Here is an 18,771-nt window from a genome sequence, read left to right as displayed (position 1 = left end):
CTTAACACAAAAAAACATAATTTTTTTTTATATATATATATATATATTATGTATATTATACATAAAAGAACTTCCCATGTTTGTACAGCTACACTTTTGTTACAATTCCACACGGTATATGCGACTATTTTAAATTAAAATTATAAACATCAGAAAATAACACAATTTATGCTAACAATGGAACGGTTAACACAGAAAAGTGACACAAGGATATATAAAAGACACTATGTTGATGATATGAGGTAATGCATAAATGAGGTAAATGTTAGTCGAAGTCTTCACCAATTACAGAGCATATCCACTGCTGTTCACTTATAAGCTGATCAGTGGGGCAGCGGAAGCAAATTCATTTTCACACCGAAGATTTCATGCAGTTGCATCTAACCCTAAATAACCATGCACTGCATCAACAATGATTTAAAAAGATCACTCGCACACAATAAACATGCAATCCTTCTACCAAAGATATGATATGATATGATATATGAACAAGTCAAGTTCAGTTAGCTAAACCGACAACATTTTTGTCTTAATAAAAAAAAAAATGTAAACATCTACTTTAGGTTGATAAGACAAACACAAAAGCATACAGAGCCATGTATGAGGGTGGGGGGTGGGTTAGAAAGAGGAACAGAGAGCTTACACTCCAACAGGCCACGAGAGCACACACCCCGGCCAAGCCATGGAGGGGCGCTGTGAGGGAAGAGCCGTGCCCAGAGGGGCCCTGTACCTGAGACGACGCAGAGGCACTGGCCACAGGTTCCAGCTAGACCAGCCAGCCAAACAATCACAGCCACAGAGACAGCGGAGGATGAGAGAGAAAGGTAGAGATGAGACATGTATTCACAGATGAAAGGAAAGCAGGCACATGGAGGTGAGATGGGCATGCCTGAACCAATGAAAACCAGTTTGCTAGATAATACAGTGGTACTGCAGCACATAGCAAAAGCTGAGATGGTGATATAGGAAGAACAAAAAAATGGACTATAAAAACAGACACATGGGGTTTAAGTGATATTGACAACTAAGCTTAGTACACTGTTGAAAAAAGCATATGCTGCTTAGGTATGTTTTGTAGCATGGTAGCTGGTTTAAGTTGGTCCTTAATTGGTCTTGAGCTGGTTTAAATTGGTCTAGAGCTGGTTCTCGTTAAGCACCTGGTCCAGAAGCAAGCTGCTTAGGACCAGCTTAAACCTGCTCAAACCAGGTGCCATGCTTCAAAACATAGCATATGATGTTTTTTTTCAACAGGGTAGACAGAGCTATTTCAAAGAGGGAAAAACACCTATTTGTTGGTCTCTTAGAGCAACCCATAATACATAATACAATACAAGACCTATACACACTCTCTATACAGGCAGCTACCCTCTAAGGCAGCATCCTAAAAATACAACGCTTTGAAGATTATTAACTCTCTAGGGTTTTGGGGGCAGCAATGGTCTTTTAAATCACAATATACAACTAATGCAAACAAAAAAGCTACAGTACTGTAACTTAATTGTAACTAATAAGAATAGAATAATGGAATAAATAAAAAGTTAAAAAGTACTCTCTTTTTTTTTTATAAAAATGTTAACATTTTTGTTTTTCAAGAGTAATACTAGGTATAATCAGAGTTACTCTCGAACTGGCTGCCATTTTGAAATTTTGTGGGAAATGTTGTATGCAGGTTCACTAGAGTTTGGAATGAAGCTATAAATTACTTACAAAGAGACTGAGTTCATAACCATTAAATATGAAGGCAATATGTAGTCACTCAGCTCACATTAATGCCCTTAAAATCCCTTGTCCTCATTAACAATGTAGTGTATTAAACTATTTCCCCATGAGTATTCATACAGCATAAGTGCTGTCAAGCTTTAAAGTGGCTTATTTATAGGTCTACAGCCAGTGCTGTCAAAGCCATGTAAAACAGTCTGGATAAAGCACATTTTAGCATCAGAGAGACAGTGAGTGAGTCAGATGAGGAAGCAGAAATGAAGACAAGAGGAAAAGAAAAAATGGACAGGCATTACAGGTGCAGCGAAGATCTTCTCCAGCCGTCTCTGTGCTTCTTCTGTGGGACTCAGTGGCGGACTCTCCTATAGGTCAGACCACCAAGAAGAGGTGAGTCTAACTCAGACAATGCACATAGCTTTGTTACTAAATAATGTTATGTAGTAGCCAATATCAATTTATTCAAATGAATAAATTGCAAAAGCTCTACACAGAACTTGCCTGAAAGCAAAGTAATGGGTGTGTATGTTAGCCATGCAACATTCCCTTCCTGCAGAGTTGAGCAGGCATTTCATCTAATTGTTGCAAAGTATGATCTTAATAAAACACACACGCAAACACACACCTTTTTGAACAAGGTTGGTAGAGAGGGTTTAGAAATGCTCCCAGGAGAAGGTCTCCCTGCTTGACTTGGTGGCACACGTATGGCCATCTTCACCTTCAAATATTTTGTCCAAACCACACACAAATTTTATAAAATGTATTGTTTAATGGACTGAAGTTAGTAACCGTGCGACTAATTACAAATTAGTTTCTTCTGATCTGAAATACTACAACCAAATAACTCCAAAATCATCCATCCAATATTCACAAAACTATGGTTTTAGTGACACAAAGCCAGCATCCAATCTGTAAAATCTACTGCCCATCCATGGTCTTACGAAAGTGTCCACACAAATGTATGTTGCTACTAATTTTGACTAATCCAAACTAATAGTGGCTCTGCGTGTCTCTGAGGACGCTTAGTTAACTAATGGTCTTCAACCCCACCATTAATTTACAAGACCTGCACACTAAAGCAACATTCAGGAACTACAAATCATGAGCTGATCTGGGCTGTTTCCCAAAAGCATAATTTCCCAATACCATCTATTGGTGGCAATGAGTCGAAGATGTACTGTACTTTGGCTTACAATGCTTTTGGGAAACACAACTCGGTTAAATACAAAGAAAATAGAAAGGCAAGTCAGAGATAGAGTTAGAAGCCTAAGACAGTGCTGTCAAACAACCAAAGTCCTACTTCATCAACACAGCTACAGAATATAAAGTAAATCATTTTAGTACACACTCCCGCACACGGTTAAGTGAAGTACCGCAATCCATGCAGTGAAGTAATCATTGTGATCAATACCTCTGGTTTCTTCATAGGTATCTGTTTATTGGTGGGAATGAACCCTGATGGAGGGGCAAATGGATCTGTTTTGGGGGCCGGGGGGTTATGGGTGTTGGATTTACCAGGAGCGGTTGGAGCAGAAGTAGCAGCTGCTTTAGGAACAGCAGGTGTGGAACCCGGGATAACAGGCAATGTTTTGGGATCTGAAATAGGGGCTAAAGGTGGAGAAACAATAGGAGCTGTTGGAACAAATCCAGCAGGAGTCACAGGAGAAGGTTTTGAAGCAGGAATAAAGCCTGCTGGAGGGGAAAGAGTAGATGGTTTTGAGGTGGTGGAAAATCCTAAGGGTTTCGGTGTAGGAACAAAACCAGATGGGGGAGAGAGTGGATTGGGTTTTGGGGTTGGGATGAATCCTGCTGGTGGTGAAACAAGAGACTTGGGAGTCGTCAAGATAGCAGGAGATGCTGAAGTCTGTGGCTCTTGTTTTGGATTCTGAGAGGCCTCTACATTCGGAACAGTTTTATCTTGTGCTGGTCCAGAAATTTCCTTCTTTTGAGATTTCTCTACAGCTTTCACATCCTCTTTTTCAGGAGGCTCATCCTTGCGAATGCGCGGACGAGGTTCTCTGGTCCTGCCTCGTGTCATTAAACTTGTCAGTCCAACAGAGATATCATCTCTTTCCTCCTTCTTTATGGAATCATGTTTGAAGGAGAACACAGGCATCTTTACAACTTTTGGAACAGATGCTGGTTCAGGTTTCAGTGATTCTAAAGCTGGTTTAGATGGTTCTGGTGACATGGCTACAGGGTTTGTTGCAGTGTCTTCTTCAGCAGGAACTACCCTCCTAACCACTCTGCGTACCACCTTTACCACCTTCTTACGAGTCCCACCCTGCAAGTCCTCTGTGAGTTCTGGTTGACTGGCACTTGCTGTAGTCTTTACACTGCCATTAAGGGTAACATTAATTTTGCTTTCTCCATTCTGGAAAGGTTCAGGGCTCAAGGGACTTCGGGGAGGCTCAGGGCTTTTGAAGCGCTCTGGCATTTTGGGAACTTCAGAGAACTTTCTGGTTGCCATCTTGTCTCTGTTAGGTGAAGGGCTTTTGACTCGCCTGAACAGAGATTGAGACTGGATCTCTGTGGGTTCGTCCTGAACAGGCTGAGGACTTTTGGCTCGAAGTAGGCCTCTGCCAGGCTCCAGGCTGGGAACTGACTGGGAACGGCTACTCAGACTGCCATCGCTGTCAGACTACTCACCCAGCAGATAGGTAGGTGTAGAAAAGTCAGTGAAGAAAAATCATTAAAAAGGAACTTTAAGTTACACATCTCAAAACACTGTTGTTTTCAATATTTCTTCATGCAATGCTGTCTTCATGTCAGTTCCTATGCACGTATTCCTGCTTTGTTTACTGTTCTAAGGGCCACTTAGTAAAATATCTCAGAACTTTTTTAGGGAATGAAAGATGTAGCACATATTGTAACTTCTCACTAAAAGACAAATCAAAACAAAACCATTTGGCCAAAAAAAACACAAACTAGGTGAAAGGGAAGTAGATTAGAATACTGGTTTCTGTTGATGTTATACGGAAGTTTGTATGCATGAAAATAGAAAGACAGCAGACAAGGTATTTAACTACCGCATAAATACACTTCAGTGACTTTTGCACTTAAAACTTCTGCATGGAGTACTTCTCCAAGCACGCATTTGTATACTCAGACTGAAAGTACACCCCGTCTTGCTCCCTACCACGCTGTCTCTTCACGCCTACACACACATTCAGCAGATTCTGTCAGTGGATTATGAGATATACTGAATAAACAATGTTTATCTGTCAGCAGGTTTTGCACATAGCTCACTGATTTTTTTTAAACTCAATATAAACTACTTGCTTTTCATCGAAATCTTGACTCTTTAAATTGCAACAAATGCCTATTATTAAAAAAGAATGCAAATTATAGATTCAGACTGTTGTTCGAAAAATAAATAAATAGATAAATAATAAATACCACTCTGACACTTCAAATCATGCTGAGACACTGTGTCACAACTTCCTTTTAGGTAGTTTACTGATATTTAGTAAGTCTGTTTATAAAGACTAATTTAATTTAACCAGCAACTTCCCACTCAGACAAAGCACAGCTGGTGGTGTGCAACAGCTGCACGTCAATCAACAGAATAACAGAATCTAACAAACTGTCTCTGTCTTCAAGCCAAGAGAACACTATTTAGAGGCAAATTACCATGTAGCAGATGTAAAAGTGAGAAATCAATGGTCCATATGCATTAAATAAAAGATCCACCGGTAAATAATTGGCTATTTTTTAAATACTCATTCTCAAACTGGTGTACTGTTGAAACAGTAATTAAACGAGCTTCCTGTGACAACAATTCATCATCCTGTGTCAAAACATGTGAACTTGAAGCTAAAAGCATATTTTTCTTCACATAATAACTGATATATCTATTAGATACATGTAACCAAGGACAAATAGACAGAGTGCTTTTCAATTTGCAAATCCTCTCTTTTCTGTGAGCAGTAATGCTTGATTTGTTAGTATTCAGAATATCTGGGCACTTACATTGTCTTTTGAATTCTTGGGGATTGGCTTGTTCTCTTCTTTGATCTATAAAGGTCCATGTAAAAAGGTCATTAGCATTCGATTTAGGACAATAAGTCTATGCTGAGGGTAATATGCCGATGTATCCAACACATTTCATGCAGGGCATGGTTAAAGTCCAAGTTATGGGGAAAAATATAAAATATTTAAAGCTAATAGGGCACCAATTTAGAGTGTCATTTTTAATTTTACATTTCAAGCAGTAGCATCAGTTTACGACTGAGTTCAAGACAGTGGCAGCTTTTCGAAACGCAATCAAAAAAGCTATGGCAGAAAGCTGGCGATCCACACTCCTATGATGTTGAAACACACTGGTCATATTTCACACAATGGTTTGTTTGCTAAAGTGAAAGCATGGATGCTTTTTCATGCACACCACCTAGCTAATGTCACACAGTGCAGAAAGATGAAAATGGAGAATGGAACATCACTTTCCTTTTGCTCCCAGAAGGAAAAGCGTGATGAGAATGCCATGCTGGCAACGCTGCTGTCATGGGCTGGGCCGGGTAAGGGTTTGATGAGGGAGGGAGGGCGGGATGAAAAGATGAGTGACAGATGAAGGGACCAGCAGACAAGAGGCTGGCAGAATGGATGCTGATCTTCACAGTTATGTTACGTGAGGTCACAAACTTCAGGTAAATAAGACCCACAATGCTGGAAAGAAGAGGAGGCTCTTGGCTCTGTTGGGTAGAAAGAAATGATTAAACAGTGGGATTTGCTCCAAGCTGCACATTAAGGGAATTTATTTCATGAAGACATTAAAAGACACCAAATATCAAGCCAATTCTGAACTTGAGTCATATGACAGACGTATAAAGGGTCAAAAGAGGGCTCATCGTACAGCTGCAGTCTGATTTCTACATAACTGAAGGCCTTTGAGTTGAAACATTTGTATATATCCTCTGATTTAACCCTGTATCTAGATCCACACTCCCCTAAAGCCCCTCACGCCACCGTTGACCCTTCACCAGCCCTTCCAGCCAACAGACACACTGCAGCTATATAAAGTTACCCATGGCGTGCTTATCTGATAGCAGAGCTCTGTCATACTGACAGCACAGACTTTTTATAAGGGCTACCACGTGGGCATTAAGCAGCCCACATCACTGTAACAAACTGGTAGCTTGTTAACAAAAACAAACATAAAAATATTGCTGCTGTCAAACGATTAAATCGCATCCCAAATAAACGTTTTGGTTTACACAATAGGCACTGTGCGTGTACTGCATTTATCTATTATGTATATATAAATACGAACACATTCATGTATAGATTTAAGAAATATATATTGTGTTTCATATTAAATACATTTTATAGAAAAAGCAGAACCCGAAGGATTTACATTTCCGGAAATATTATATTCTAAAATATCCAAATAATTATATTAATAATAGCAATACTTCAATATGCAAAAAAAATTTAATAAATAAATAAAATAAAATAAATCACAGAAATACTGATAATTGTATATTATCAGTATATTATTGTGATAATCACTGCAACCACAAAAAGCAAATGGCCCTCTTTTTCTTCCAATGGAAAGCAAATGCAATTAGATATGCATTTGTAGCCTGTGTCATTAATATTGTTAATAGGATAAAGCATACTATTTGTCCGTGTATAACAAGGCTACACAAAGCATACATAAGTGGTCAAAACATACAATTTTTTAGCTTTAACTGAGAATACATTTTGTATACAGTAGCGAATTATGCATTTATGGAGCTTAAACCTATTTAACCAACTGCTATTTAACCAATAAATGTAAATTCATTAGTTGAATGAAGAGACATACACCGAAAACAAATCCGATTTAGCGCAACAAAAGAGACAAATGAACAGCTGAAAGTTTATGGCCACATCAATAAAAGCTTCAGCAGACAGACTGTGAAGCATACGATCCAATGACTGTATACACAAAATAACCCCCTGACTTCATCTATTAAACACTCAACACTCGCTGAACAGAAAAAGAGTTCAAAAGCATTCGAAAAAAAGCCACAAAAATGAGGCCCATTCGAAAAATTCTTTTCAAGAGTAAAATAAATGAGACACCTGAAATGGCACTACCTTTTTCCACAAGAGAGAACAAACTCAAACAAAAGCTTCTATTGAGAATGATGGCCTTCAGCACTTAACCTGAGAAATGCCAATTCAACGGCCCATTCCAGACTCAAAATACCATATTACACAGCACAATCCAAAGACTACTCTATAAGAAATTCTACAGTAAAATCACATTTTCAAATGAAACTAACTAACAAACTAGATTCATCATCAGCACTGGTTGCCCCGGTCATTGCTCCCAGCGTGCCATCACATTCGAGCCTAAAAATAGGTGAGAGAGCAGGCCTGAGTCCAGACTGCAGCAGTACTTCAAGCCCACAGACTCCTCCACAGGTCTAGATCAACGTATCTAACATCCGCCACCTCACCTGAGATCTTTTGCAGCAGCTCCAAACACTGAAAGTCGTTCCCCACCAAGGTCAGAGCGCAGATGAGTGCCAACCAAAGCTGTGAGACGAGAGCATGTGTGTGTATTTGAGCCAGAAAGACGGTCCTGAGAACCACAAGACCCACGTCAAACTAACCGGCAGCCTAAATTCTGAGAGGTGCAAAGTGATAGGCTATTCCTGACTCTGCTCTGTCAGAGGAGAAGGAGGAGGAGGGAGACAGCTGTCGTGGTAGAGGGTCGCGAAGAGGCTAAAAATAAAACCCCAAGTACCACCGCTGCAACGCTCTCCAGCTTTTTCCCCACCCCCAAAAATGTAGGCCAGGCGATGGACAGATCCACAGTTGCTTCTCTTGCTCAGCTGCTCCAGAGCAAGCGTTGGTCCGGTGCAGACAAGTGAGGGCGACTGCCGGTTGCAAAAGAACTGTACCAAGTTCTCTAACGACGGTGCAAACTTTGTCGTTGGAGGATGTGGAACGGGCATCGAGGCGACGAGCGCTGTTGGGTAAGAGTTTTTCCTCTGCTCGGTGAGATACAGAGGTGTAGGGTGGAGAGGGGAAATAGAGGAGAAAACCAGAAGCGCTGAGAGAGAAGGTTGAGGAAATGACGCAAGGCCTTGGCACTTCCTACACAGAGTGAATTCAAAAGAGCAGAGCACAGTGGAAATAAAAGCTGCCGTGGCTCACACCTAATGAACACGTATATCAGTGTGAGAGCCGAGCACTAAAGAAAGACTCTACTGAGGGTTATTCCAAAGCCCTGTGGCCTCCTCTCTCCTGTGTAAACAAAAAAAGGTGAATTTCTGAAGAATATTTGGATCCACTTCCATACATATAGTGGCAGTGAATGAAGACAAAGGCTGTGGAACTTTAAAATGACCAAAAAGAATTCCTTGAGACTTACAAGTTTGGGAGTAGAAATTAAACTAGGGAAGCACGGTTTTGGATTGGCAGATATACATTTCCTTTTATTTGGAAACAACACAAAGTCTCTCCTGTGCAGAAATTATAAAATAAAAACTAAAAATATTTAACAATTATTATAAGAACTTATTACAATTACAGTAATGAAGCTTTTTGACAGTTCACTGAAACTTTGAAAATAACTATAAATAAACTATATATCATTCACACCCCCCCCATAAGTCAGTATATGGAATGTTATTCCATTTAGTGTCGTGTTTGTGTCAGAAAGAGTCAAAATGTTTTTGTGTCATTCAGACAAAACTTTGCTTCAAAAAGGTGTCACACCGTTTATGTGATCTAATCAGCACACCCAGAACACACGTAAAATAAGGTGTTCCTCTTATCAGCAAGACATACTGGCATCATTTTTCATACCAGGTCAATGTTGATATTTGCATTCAAAGGAATTCCACTGATTACAAAAAATAAGTATTTTGAATAAATGCTAAACTTTGTTAAATCCTGAAGAACGACACACAAAGGCTTCCACAAAATATTAATGACTGGTGAAAATTCAGCTTAGCCATCAAAGGAATAAATGACATATTAAAATATATTCATATGTTAGCGGAGCAAAAGGAACAGACTAAAATCTTCTTCCACCCTACTGAATTTTTGTAAGATTTTGAATCAAAAACAGGTTTTTATGACGTATATAAAGCAGTATGACTAAAACTGCACATGTCGCATGGATGTTTATAGTGTTTTTGAAGATTGACAGCCCTAGTCTCCATTCACAATTATTATATGATAAAAACAATATTATGAAAACAATCGTAAAGAACTCCTATACCGATAATAACAACTCTTGGTGTTACACAGAAGAAATGGCCATATTTTTTTTAGAGTGTAAAAAGATTTAGAGTTAATCCTAAAGTGCATTGGATTAAGCTTTATTAAAAATGTCAGTTATTATTAATTATTAATCTTATATTCTTTATATGCTTTGTGCTTTGATAAATGCACATGCAAAGACCTTTCTTCCTTAATCAACAGGAAACCACGGTGCACAGCCGAGCTCAGACTGTTCTACACTGCTCTTGGTCTTAGCCAGGAATCACTGCCAAAATCAATCATTTCCTTTATGGAGAGAGCAGGGGAAGTGCCTGTTCATGTCTGTAACACCACAGCCTGCCACTAGGAGGCGAAACTTCCTGTTTTAATCCTCCATGTATGGACATTCCCTCTTACAAGCACTAGAGGGCGCTGCAGTCCTTCTTAAAAGTGGCCTGAAGCCATCAGTGGTCAACACACCCTGTGAAGGGAGGCTGATTGTTTCCACCTCTTTTGCTTGTGTACTTTTCACTCCCACTATCATTTTTCAGGTAGCGCAGATAATAGCCTGGGGATCTGGTGTCGTGTCTCGCGTACAGAAATGGCCCCGCAGGAGGTGGAGGAGGTGGTGATAGTACAGGCTCTGCAGATGGTGCTGGTACAGGCCTGTGGCGGCTCGGGGTGTGGTGCGAGGAGTCTATGCCACAGCACGTCCTGAAGAGGACACAGCGCTCCCACACGTGTCTGTGTGGATTAAAAGCCCACTATGCCGGAGCACAGGGCTGTGTGGGAGAGTACGGTGAGGGGGGAGGGAGAAACAGACAGGGGGGTGGCGCGCAGACCGAAGCGGAGCTGACGCTGCAGTCGGATCAGAGAGAGAGAGAGAAACGCCATTCGGATTGGTCAGGAATGTGAGCTATGAGGCTGTCAGCTGGGGATAATGAGAAGAGTATGCAACACAAGAGCCAGGAACAAACGAGAACACTCTCACCTATGCCCAATGCATCACACACACACACACACACACACACACACGGGTCAGCAAGAGCAGGACGGTGACATGTCAGCTTGCACTCTGATCCCCGTACGACCCATGAGTCTGCAGCCTGTCCAAACCTGACATTCTGCAGCACAATATTATCCTTGAAATATTAGACCACAACTAGATTTTTTTAAAACGTAAAATGATTTAACGCGCTGAAATGCATTTTTATTTATCATCAATGTCTACTTTGCCAATTTAAAATTTAATTTAACAAAAATATTAGCACAGCTGTTTAACATATCGGGTAATAACAAATAATGAATTTATTTGCAAAAAAAATTTAAATAAAAATAATAATGTAATAATACTATACTGTTTTTGTTGATTATGTGTTACTTAACTTATTTTTTTGCATAATCAAATAGCTCAACTGCAGTTTGATTGAAATTAGTTGGAATGCACAACGAAAAGTGTTAAAAACTCAGCTTTTTGCAAATAACTGTTCAAATGTTTCTTGAGCAGCAAACTAGTATATTAGGTCTGAAAGATCATGTGACGCTGAAGTCTGGAGTAATGGCTGCTGAAAATGTAGCTTTGACTTCACAGGAATAAATTACATAGTAAAAACGGTAATATTGTAAAATATTAACCTGTTTAATATCAGGCACATTTGTGATAACGTGGAAAAGAATGTTGATTGGATATAAACACTTTGATTCCTGTGAAGCAAATATTGTGGACAAATTTGTAATAATAAAAAAAGTCTGACATGTGCAGTTTAAATACTCTGTTTACAGTTTATTCATTGTTTTAAGAAAAAAAGTTGGTATAAACATTACTAATTAAAACACAGATTGGAGCTTTACTGATTTTCAGATTCTGCAAAATTTTTTTACAAATCAAGTAGACCGTAACTGACATATGTCTAGTGCTAAAATTAAAAGTCAAAATGTTGAATAACAAGGGCTCTGACAAATCAGCTTTAAAAATGATCAATACTGATAACCATAAAATATTAAAAATCAGTTGACCCCAGCTTAGATTTGTATTAATACTAATGATTTGCATTTTAACGCAAAGCATAACACAATGTATGAGTAGCACCAAAAAAAAGTACTAATGAGGTAAATCATTTAATAAAATCTTGAAAGATAGTAAGTTTGCATGTATTTTTTTTATAATGTGAACATTTTAATCTTTAGGTTAAGGGCTTAATTCATGTCTTTAGAGGCACACAAACGTTCTCTGATTTTCTCAGAAGTGCAAATCATTTCATAGTGGTCATTCCCAGGGCCCTGGAAAACCAGAGTGAATCCAGACCCAAGATCAAAGCCAGGATGGACTCCGGAGCCTTTAGCAAGTCTCAGTCCACCCATCAAGCTGAAAAGACTGAACAAGACTCACTGACATTTTTATAGCTTTTTTTTATCATTCATAGGTTATACATTACAGGCCAATACATTATTGGCTATACAGCCCTGATAGAGTCACGAGGCTAATAATTAAAGGGAAACTTAATTTAAAAAGCTTTAGTACCGAGTGACGTTTACTAGTCATGAGGGGTTTTCCTGTATAATCTCACATAATGCCCAGTGCAGTTATAGTGCCACTTGTAAAAACCACAAAAGCGGTTTATGCTCACTACACACAGCTGTGCGCAAAATCTCCGCCACACCCAGACAAATTATGTATATCATACATGCAAATCGTCTTCCTGTCTCCTGAAACAGAGATAAATGCATTAATCACAGCCCAGACTGTTCACAATCCCCTCGACGCGTCCAAAAACATGTCCACACAGACGAGCAAATTTTGATCATAGATAAAGCGAGACCCTAAAATCAATGACGTGACGGTCAGTCTGGAGGGTGTGACGGTGTATATAGAGCTCAGCAGAGCTCGTCAAAGGTGCTGACATCAACCCGAGTCATGCATGAGCTGATTATAGCCCAAAAATATCTCCGTAGACCAAGATCAGCAGAACCCCTGCGTGGGCACACTGCAGTGTTAGGTTACTCGGTGGGCGAAAAGGTAGACTAACATGGAAAATATAGCTAAAGAATTAAGAATAACAGTATGAGGAGAAAGTACCTGCAGCAGCATCGCTCCATGAAGAGAGAAGAAAGACTGCATGTACGAAAGATGAGAGCATCTGAGAGCCCAGGGATGGAAAATACATGCTGAAAGAAGCAATGCCAACATTGGCCTCATTTTCCCCAATCATTACTGCTAGACATCCTCATTACCAACAGAATCCAAGACATAGTGACCTCAAAACCGGGTGGCGAGGTCTTCTCTTTAGTGGTTGTGCAAACTGAAATTTGACCTCAGATGGGAGAAAAACAATACAGCTGGCATTCACAAGGCACAGATATGTTTAATCCTTCTGATCTTATCCTTAGTTGTTTGACAACGGGACCCATGTGAACCATTTGTCATCTAAACACAGGCATCTTTTCCTGTAAACTTTATTTAAAGATATATTAAAAGTGTTTTCCTTTCCTTACAACGCGGAGTAGAATGAGAAGTTGTACATGACATGGATGCTGTTTCCCAGAACACGGTTTCCTGGTACATTAAGCCAACGGCATGCACAATATAATTGGTGACCCGATCAGTCACAAGGCAACACGGCCATCTTTAACAGCTGTTACATTACATTACATAAAATACAAAAACAGTGAAGTAAGTTAAAAGTAAAAACAAAGCATCACAACAAAACTAAAAAGTAAAAGCAGCAAAGTGCTCCTAGAACTATAACCACTGATACTAAGCCTAACTCAAACATACAATAAATTAAGTGGAAGCTGAGTTTGAGTGATACTGAAAAGGAAAACATTAGCAGCAGTATTGTTCTGCTCCTCTTAACTTCCTTCTTCTGCCCCTCCCTTCTTAAACATGGGATATGGGCAGATTTCTACGTATCCATCAGAAATGTACGAGGAAACCGTGGGATGAGTGTTAACGGGGTTAACCACACCTCATTGAGCCGGCCATGTCTTTGCTCTGCTCAAGGGTACTGGCTGGCACATCTGGGTCACTGTTACAGACAGACCCTCCTCCTCCATCTCAGGATGTGATTCAACATCTTGGATGCCTTAAGATATACACACACACACACACACACAAACGGATGAATTGACATTCATTTATAAAAACCTGTCATCAGCTGCTAAAAACAGCAGTTCATCATTCCCATTCATCTGATGTTTTTATCATTTTGGCACGAAACGAGAGAGATAAGAGGAAACAAGTATTTATAGAACAAACTTTAGATGTTAAAATATGTTCCCACATTCGTAAAACTCACAAAACAAAAAACTGATGCTTGTGTACTACTGCCAAAAGATTTTCTTTTCAAATCAATTTTCTTTATTTATCCTGGATACTTTAAATAGAAGAAGAAAAAATAAATAAATAAATATAAATAAATAAATAAATATAAATAAATATATATATATATATAAAAAAATTTTAATAATATGTTAAAGGTGTTCTCCAAACTATTCATTGTTTGTCAACACTAGTTAATGATAATAATTTTCATTAAAATTAAATGACTTCTGAAGATTCACTAAAGACTGGAATAAAAGGTGCTCAAAATTCAGCTTTGCCATCAGGAACAATGACATTTTAAAATTAAAATAAACTGTTCTAATGTAATGTTTTTACACTATGATTAAATAAAAGCAATCATGAAAAGATGTAAAAGCAGTTGTGTATATTACATGAAGATTTGTTAATAGAGGAAACTGTAGCTAGTCAAAATAAAGTTATTAAAATAATAAATCTTGACTTTTTAAATCAACTGTAACAACTATTAGAATCATGCCACATAAAGAGTATAACATTATAACAATTCTATTCAATGTTATTTGTAGCACTTTTTATTGCAAATAGCCCTAAATATAGCTGTCCTCTGTTATGGGTGCATCAAAGGCAGTGTGACCACAATATAACCAACTTCTAATATAGTTACAATTCAACTAATTGTCTATGTCCATGATGAGTGCCAGACTCCTCTCCTGCACACCACATTAAACACAGACTGTATGTGCTGATAAAGAGCAGATCCGTGTAGGTCAGCCATTAGAGCTGACAAGTAGGAGATATCTAAAAACCACCACAACGGTCAAGAAAACTCTGCCAAGCCTGCCACAATTCACCTCGACCCATTTTACCCTAACGGTTTAACCAATTTAAACATAATATAGATCTTCAGATTTTGCTAACGTAGAGCATGGTTACCAAAGCAGCAGCAGAAGTGTTTAGGCCTGCATGGCAAGCCTCTTTCTAGCCACAATCAGCATTTGTTTAGCAGCCAGGCTAATTCTGTGCGTCTGTGCTAATCTTCGTGGAATGCAGGGGAAATACGGCTGCATTTACACAACTTAAGGAATTTAGCTGGTCCTTCACCCCTGCTCCGGGTCGAAGGTCAGGAATGAATTTAATGGCCATGAGCGCATCAGGGACCAATCAAAGGTTACGTGGAGCGTGGGTGGGTTCTGCCTGTAATGGGTTCACTTGAGAACCAAACACTGTATCAAACTGACAGCCCATCGGCTGGAAACATATTGAACTTGTGATATTACATAAACGCCTCTGAAGCAGCGGTTCCCCGTGAAGCATGCCAGCACATGTGAATTCCAGTTCAAGAGCGCTCAGGACTCAGGAAACGTCCGCTTGGAAAGAGTTCTTCTGTTCTAGGAAAGAATCTTCCCAATGTTTTGAATAACAAAGAATAATTGTATCGCAGTGTTTATATGGATCGTTGTCGAAACAGCATATCCACTAGTCTGATTGTTTGTGGAGGAGGTTTTGCTCTGAATGTGCCCTCAGATGAATAAAGAGTATTTGAACTGCTTTGGCTCGACTTAAAATGTCAGGCTGCTGAACTGGCACTGGGTCCAAAATGACAACACTGTTTTTTTGAAGCCAGGGACAGTTCCGCTCTGAAGCTAAAACCGCACCACAGTGCCCTGTGCCTGGAGCCTACTGCATTCTGGGACAGCTCAGATACACATAGCTGTGGTTACAGTAATAGAGTGAGACATAGCAGAGCTCTACACTTGAGATCCCCCAGTTAGAAAAACACATATAAACATACAATTGTCGTTGTTGTTAATAATAATAAAATAGTTGTTGCAGTTGCTCTTAAATTTGTAATAAATACTTTTATTTGACATTTTATAATATAGCACATATTTTATTATTATTATTATTATTATTATTATTGTGCGGTCTACATCCAAAATATTTTTGTTTACATGCATTTATAATGTATTTGTGAATACTGTGTTTAGTAGTAGTAGTAATAATAATAATAATAATAATAATAATAATAATAATAATAATATATTATGTGCTGTCCAAACATTTTTTGTCTACATCCAAAATAATTTAAAAAATTGGGTTTCAATAAAATATTTGTGTATACTGTGTGTGTGTGTGTGTGTGTGTGTGTGTATAGTATTATAAATATTATGTATTTTAGAAAATAATTTCATATAATAATTGAGAAACACATATGTATAATAATATATAATAATATATTAATATAATGTGTTTTTATATATATATATATATATATATATATATATATATATATATATATATATATATATATATATTATTTAAATTATAAAAATTACATCATTTAACTACAGCATCTGATAAGTCACATTACAGAATTCCTTTCTTAAGGTCTTTGTATCCATTGTGTCTTCTAATCAGAAGGTCTGGCACTTACAGTTGAATGTTTGTATTTCCTGTGCAATATTGTGCTGGAGCCTTGAGAGGAAATTACACAGAAATGTCACAGCGCACAAACAACTAGTGGCTTACCGAAATGCATGGCTCATCTCAATTTCCCTTAACCCAGGAACAAGCATCCTCTGCACTGATCTGTGAGGACCCTTGGTAAACACACCCATCGAACCTTATTCATACCAAACAAAGCCACAATTACCATCATAATTGCATTTCTCCACCACGCGGCCACCAACCGTCTACTTATTTCTGTGAATAAGCTCCGATGAAAAGGATGCCTTTATCAGACGGCTGCCACATTATCATGCAGAGAACACAAGACTCTATTAAAGAGAAGGAGCCTTGCGTCATCTCCAAGCATGGCAGAAGCTCTGTGCTTTAATCCATTACTAAAATGACACACAGTCTCCATTCTCACTCAGTGACAGCCTTTTGTCTACATGTAATCGACTCATATAGCCACCATCTGGCATTCACGATGATATCATGCCAGTGTCTACTCGGGCCAAGACATTGGCACCGAATCTAGGCATAACAGACCACTTCAGGCTTAAGATTACCTCGATGAAAAGCTGAAAGGCACCACAAGGCAGTTCTCATCAGTATTTAATCATCAGCCATCAGAACGGAATTGCAAAAATGTAAAGGAGTGTGTTTACATGCACAACTACAATATTTACTTAATAACCCGTGTAAGGTCATGTAAACACTTTAAATTGTGCTCTTTTATCAGGTCAAACAACACTTAAAGTGTTGTCTGTATATTAAACTAGCGCAGAATACACAACGTAAAAACAAATAACATAAATGACAGAAAATAAAACAAATACCTGAAGAAAAAAAAAAAAAAAGCTTTTTTTTTCCCCCATGACTTCACCATCCAGCTACAATTACCCCAATAACTTTGGCCAGAAATCTTGCTGTAATCTTTGACGACCAGCTGACCTTTAAAGAGCACTTTGCAAAGACAGCTCGACCTTCCAGATTTGCATTACACAACATTTTTTTTCCGTCCGGGCCCTACTAATTTCTAAACTGGACTACTGCAATGCTCTTCTGGCTGGACTTCCTGTAAGCACAATCAAACCTCTACAAATGGTTCAGAATACAGCCGCACAATGGGCCTTTAATGAACCCGAAAGAGCCCATGTTACACCTCTCTTTATCTCCTTGCACTGGCTCCTGGTTGCAGCACCCACCTGATTCCAATCAATATTACAAACCTTCATCCCCTCCAGAAGTCTGAGATCTGCAAGTGGTACCAAAATAGAGACTCAAAATCACTCTCCAGAACATTCACTCGTTCACCGTTCCTGGCTGGAGGGATGATATTCCCAACCCCTGTCCGGGACGCTGGATCCCTGTCAATTTTGAAACAACAACAACTGAAATCTCTTTTCACACTACTTGACTTCATTTAAAAAAAAAAAAAAAAAAAAAAAAGTGTTTCTTTATTCTTTTCCCTTTCCAGCTTGTACTTCTATGTACCTGAGGCTAATATAATGAGCACTTCCCCTTTTTTCGGTTTATGTATTCTCCATTTGTAAGTCACTTTGGAAAAAAGCATCTGCAAACTAAAAGCAAAATGTAAAATGTGTGTGCTGTGTATATTTATTATGTATACTTAAATGCACACGTATACATTTTTTAAGTATTTAAGTATGTGTTATAAACCAATTGATTTTTCTAACACACACACACACACGATTAAGTAAACAAAACCATCAATGAAATCTAACATAAAAACAACACGCCATGTTTGTTCCTAATTGATCACAGTGGCAGCAGATCTGTCATGGAAGAAATGCTTGCTGCTGTTAGTGCCGTCAGGCATTAATTGATTGGCCTGGCTTGGTATGCCAACCACTGTGGTAACCACAAAATCCAGCTATTGAGTAAACATCAAATACCAGCACGATCCCCGAACCCTCAGTGCAAGCTACTGTTGCCAAACAAACACTAAGAGACTTTATTTGTTTTTCATGAAAGACAAAATGAATTAGCGAGCTCTATTCCCCCATATAAAAGTTGCCCTCAATTGAACTTTGGGGGCTATCGGTTTTGATTTGTAATCATTCCAGGTTGCGTTACAGTGGCAT

General features: G+C 38.7%; 1 protein-coding gene across 1 annotated transcript in view; it reads right to left on the bottom strand.

Annotated features, from left to right (window-relative positions):
- Positions 1-8,501, bottom strand: part of LOC122358500 (unconventional myosin-XVIIIa-like) — a 63,321-nt gene extending 54,820 nt beyond the window's left edge. Inside the window, 7 exon segments of the mRNA XM_043258318.1 lie at positions 731-766; positions 2,016-2,081; positions 2,342-2,434; positions 3,128-4,357; positions 5,689-5,733; positions 6,163-6,407; positions 8,163-8,501. Of these exon segments, the coding sequence (XP_043114253.1) occupies positions 731-766; positions 2,016-2,081; positions 2,342-2,434; positions 3,128-4,357; positions 5,689-5,733; positions 6,163-6,201 (1,509 nt within the window). The 5' untranslated portion in view covers positions 6,202-6,407; positions 8,163-8,501.
- Between the last annotated feature and the right edge of the window lie 10,270 nt (positions 8,502-18,771).

This window comes from Puntigrus tetrazona, chromosome 15 (assembly GCF_018831695.1).
Source record: "Puntigrus tetrazona isolate hp1 chromosome 15, ASM1883169v1, whole genome shotgun sequence".
Classification (NCBI taxonomy): domain Eukaryota; kingdom Metazoa; phylum Chordata; class Actinopteri; order Cypriniformes; family Cyprinidae; genus Puntigrus; species Puntigrus tetrazona.
This window is presented reverse-complemented; position numbering and strand designations above follow the sequence as displayed.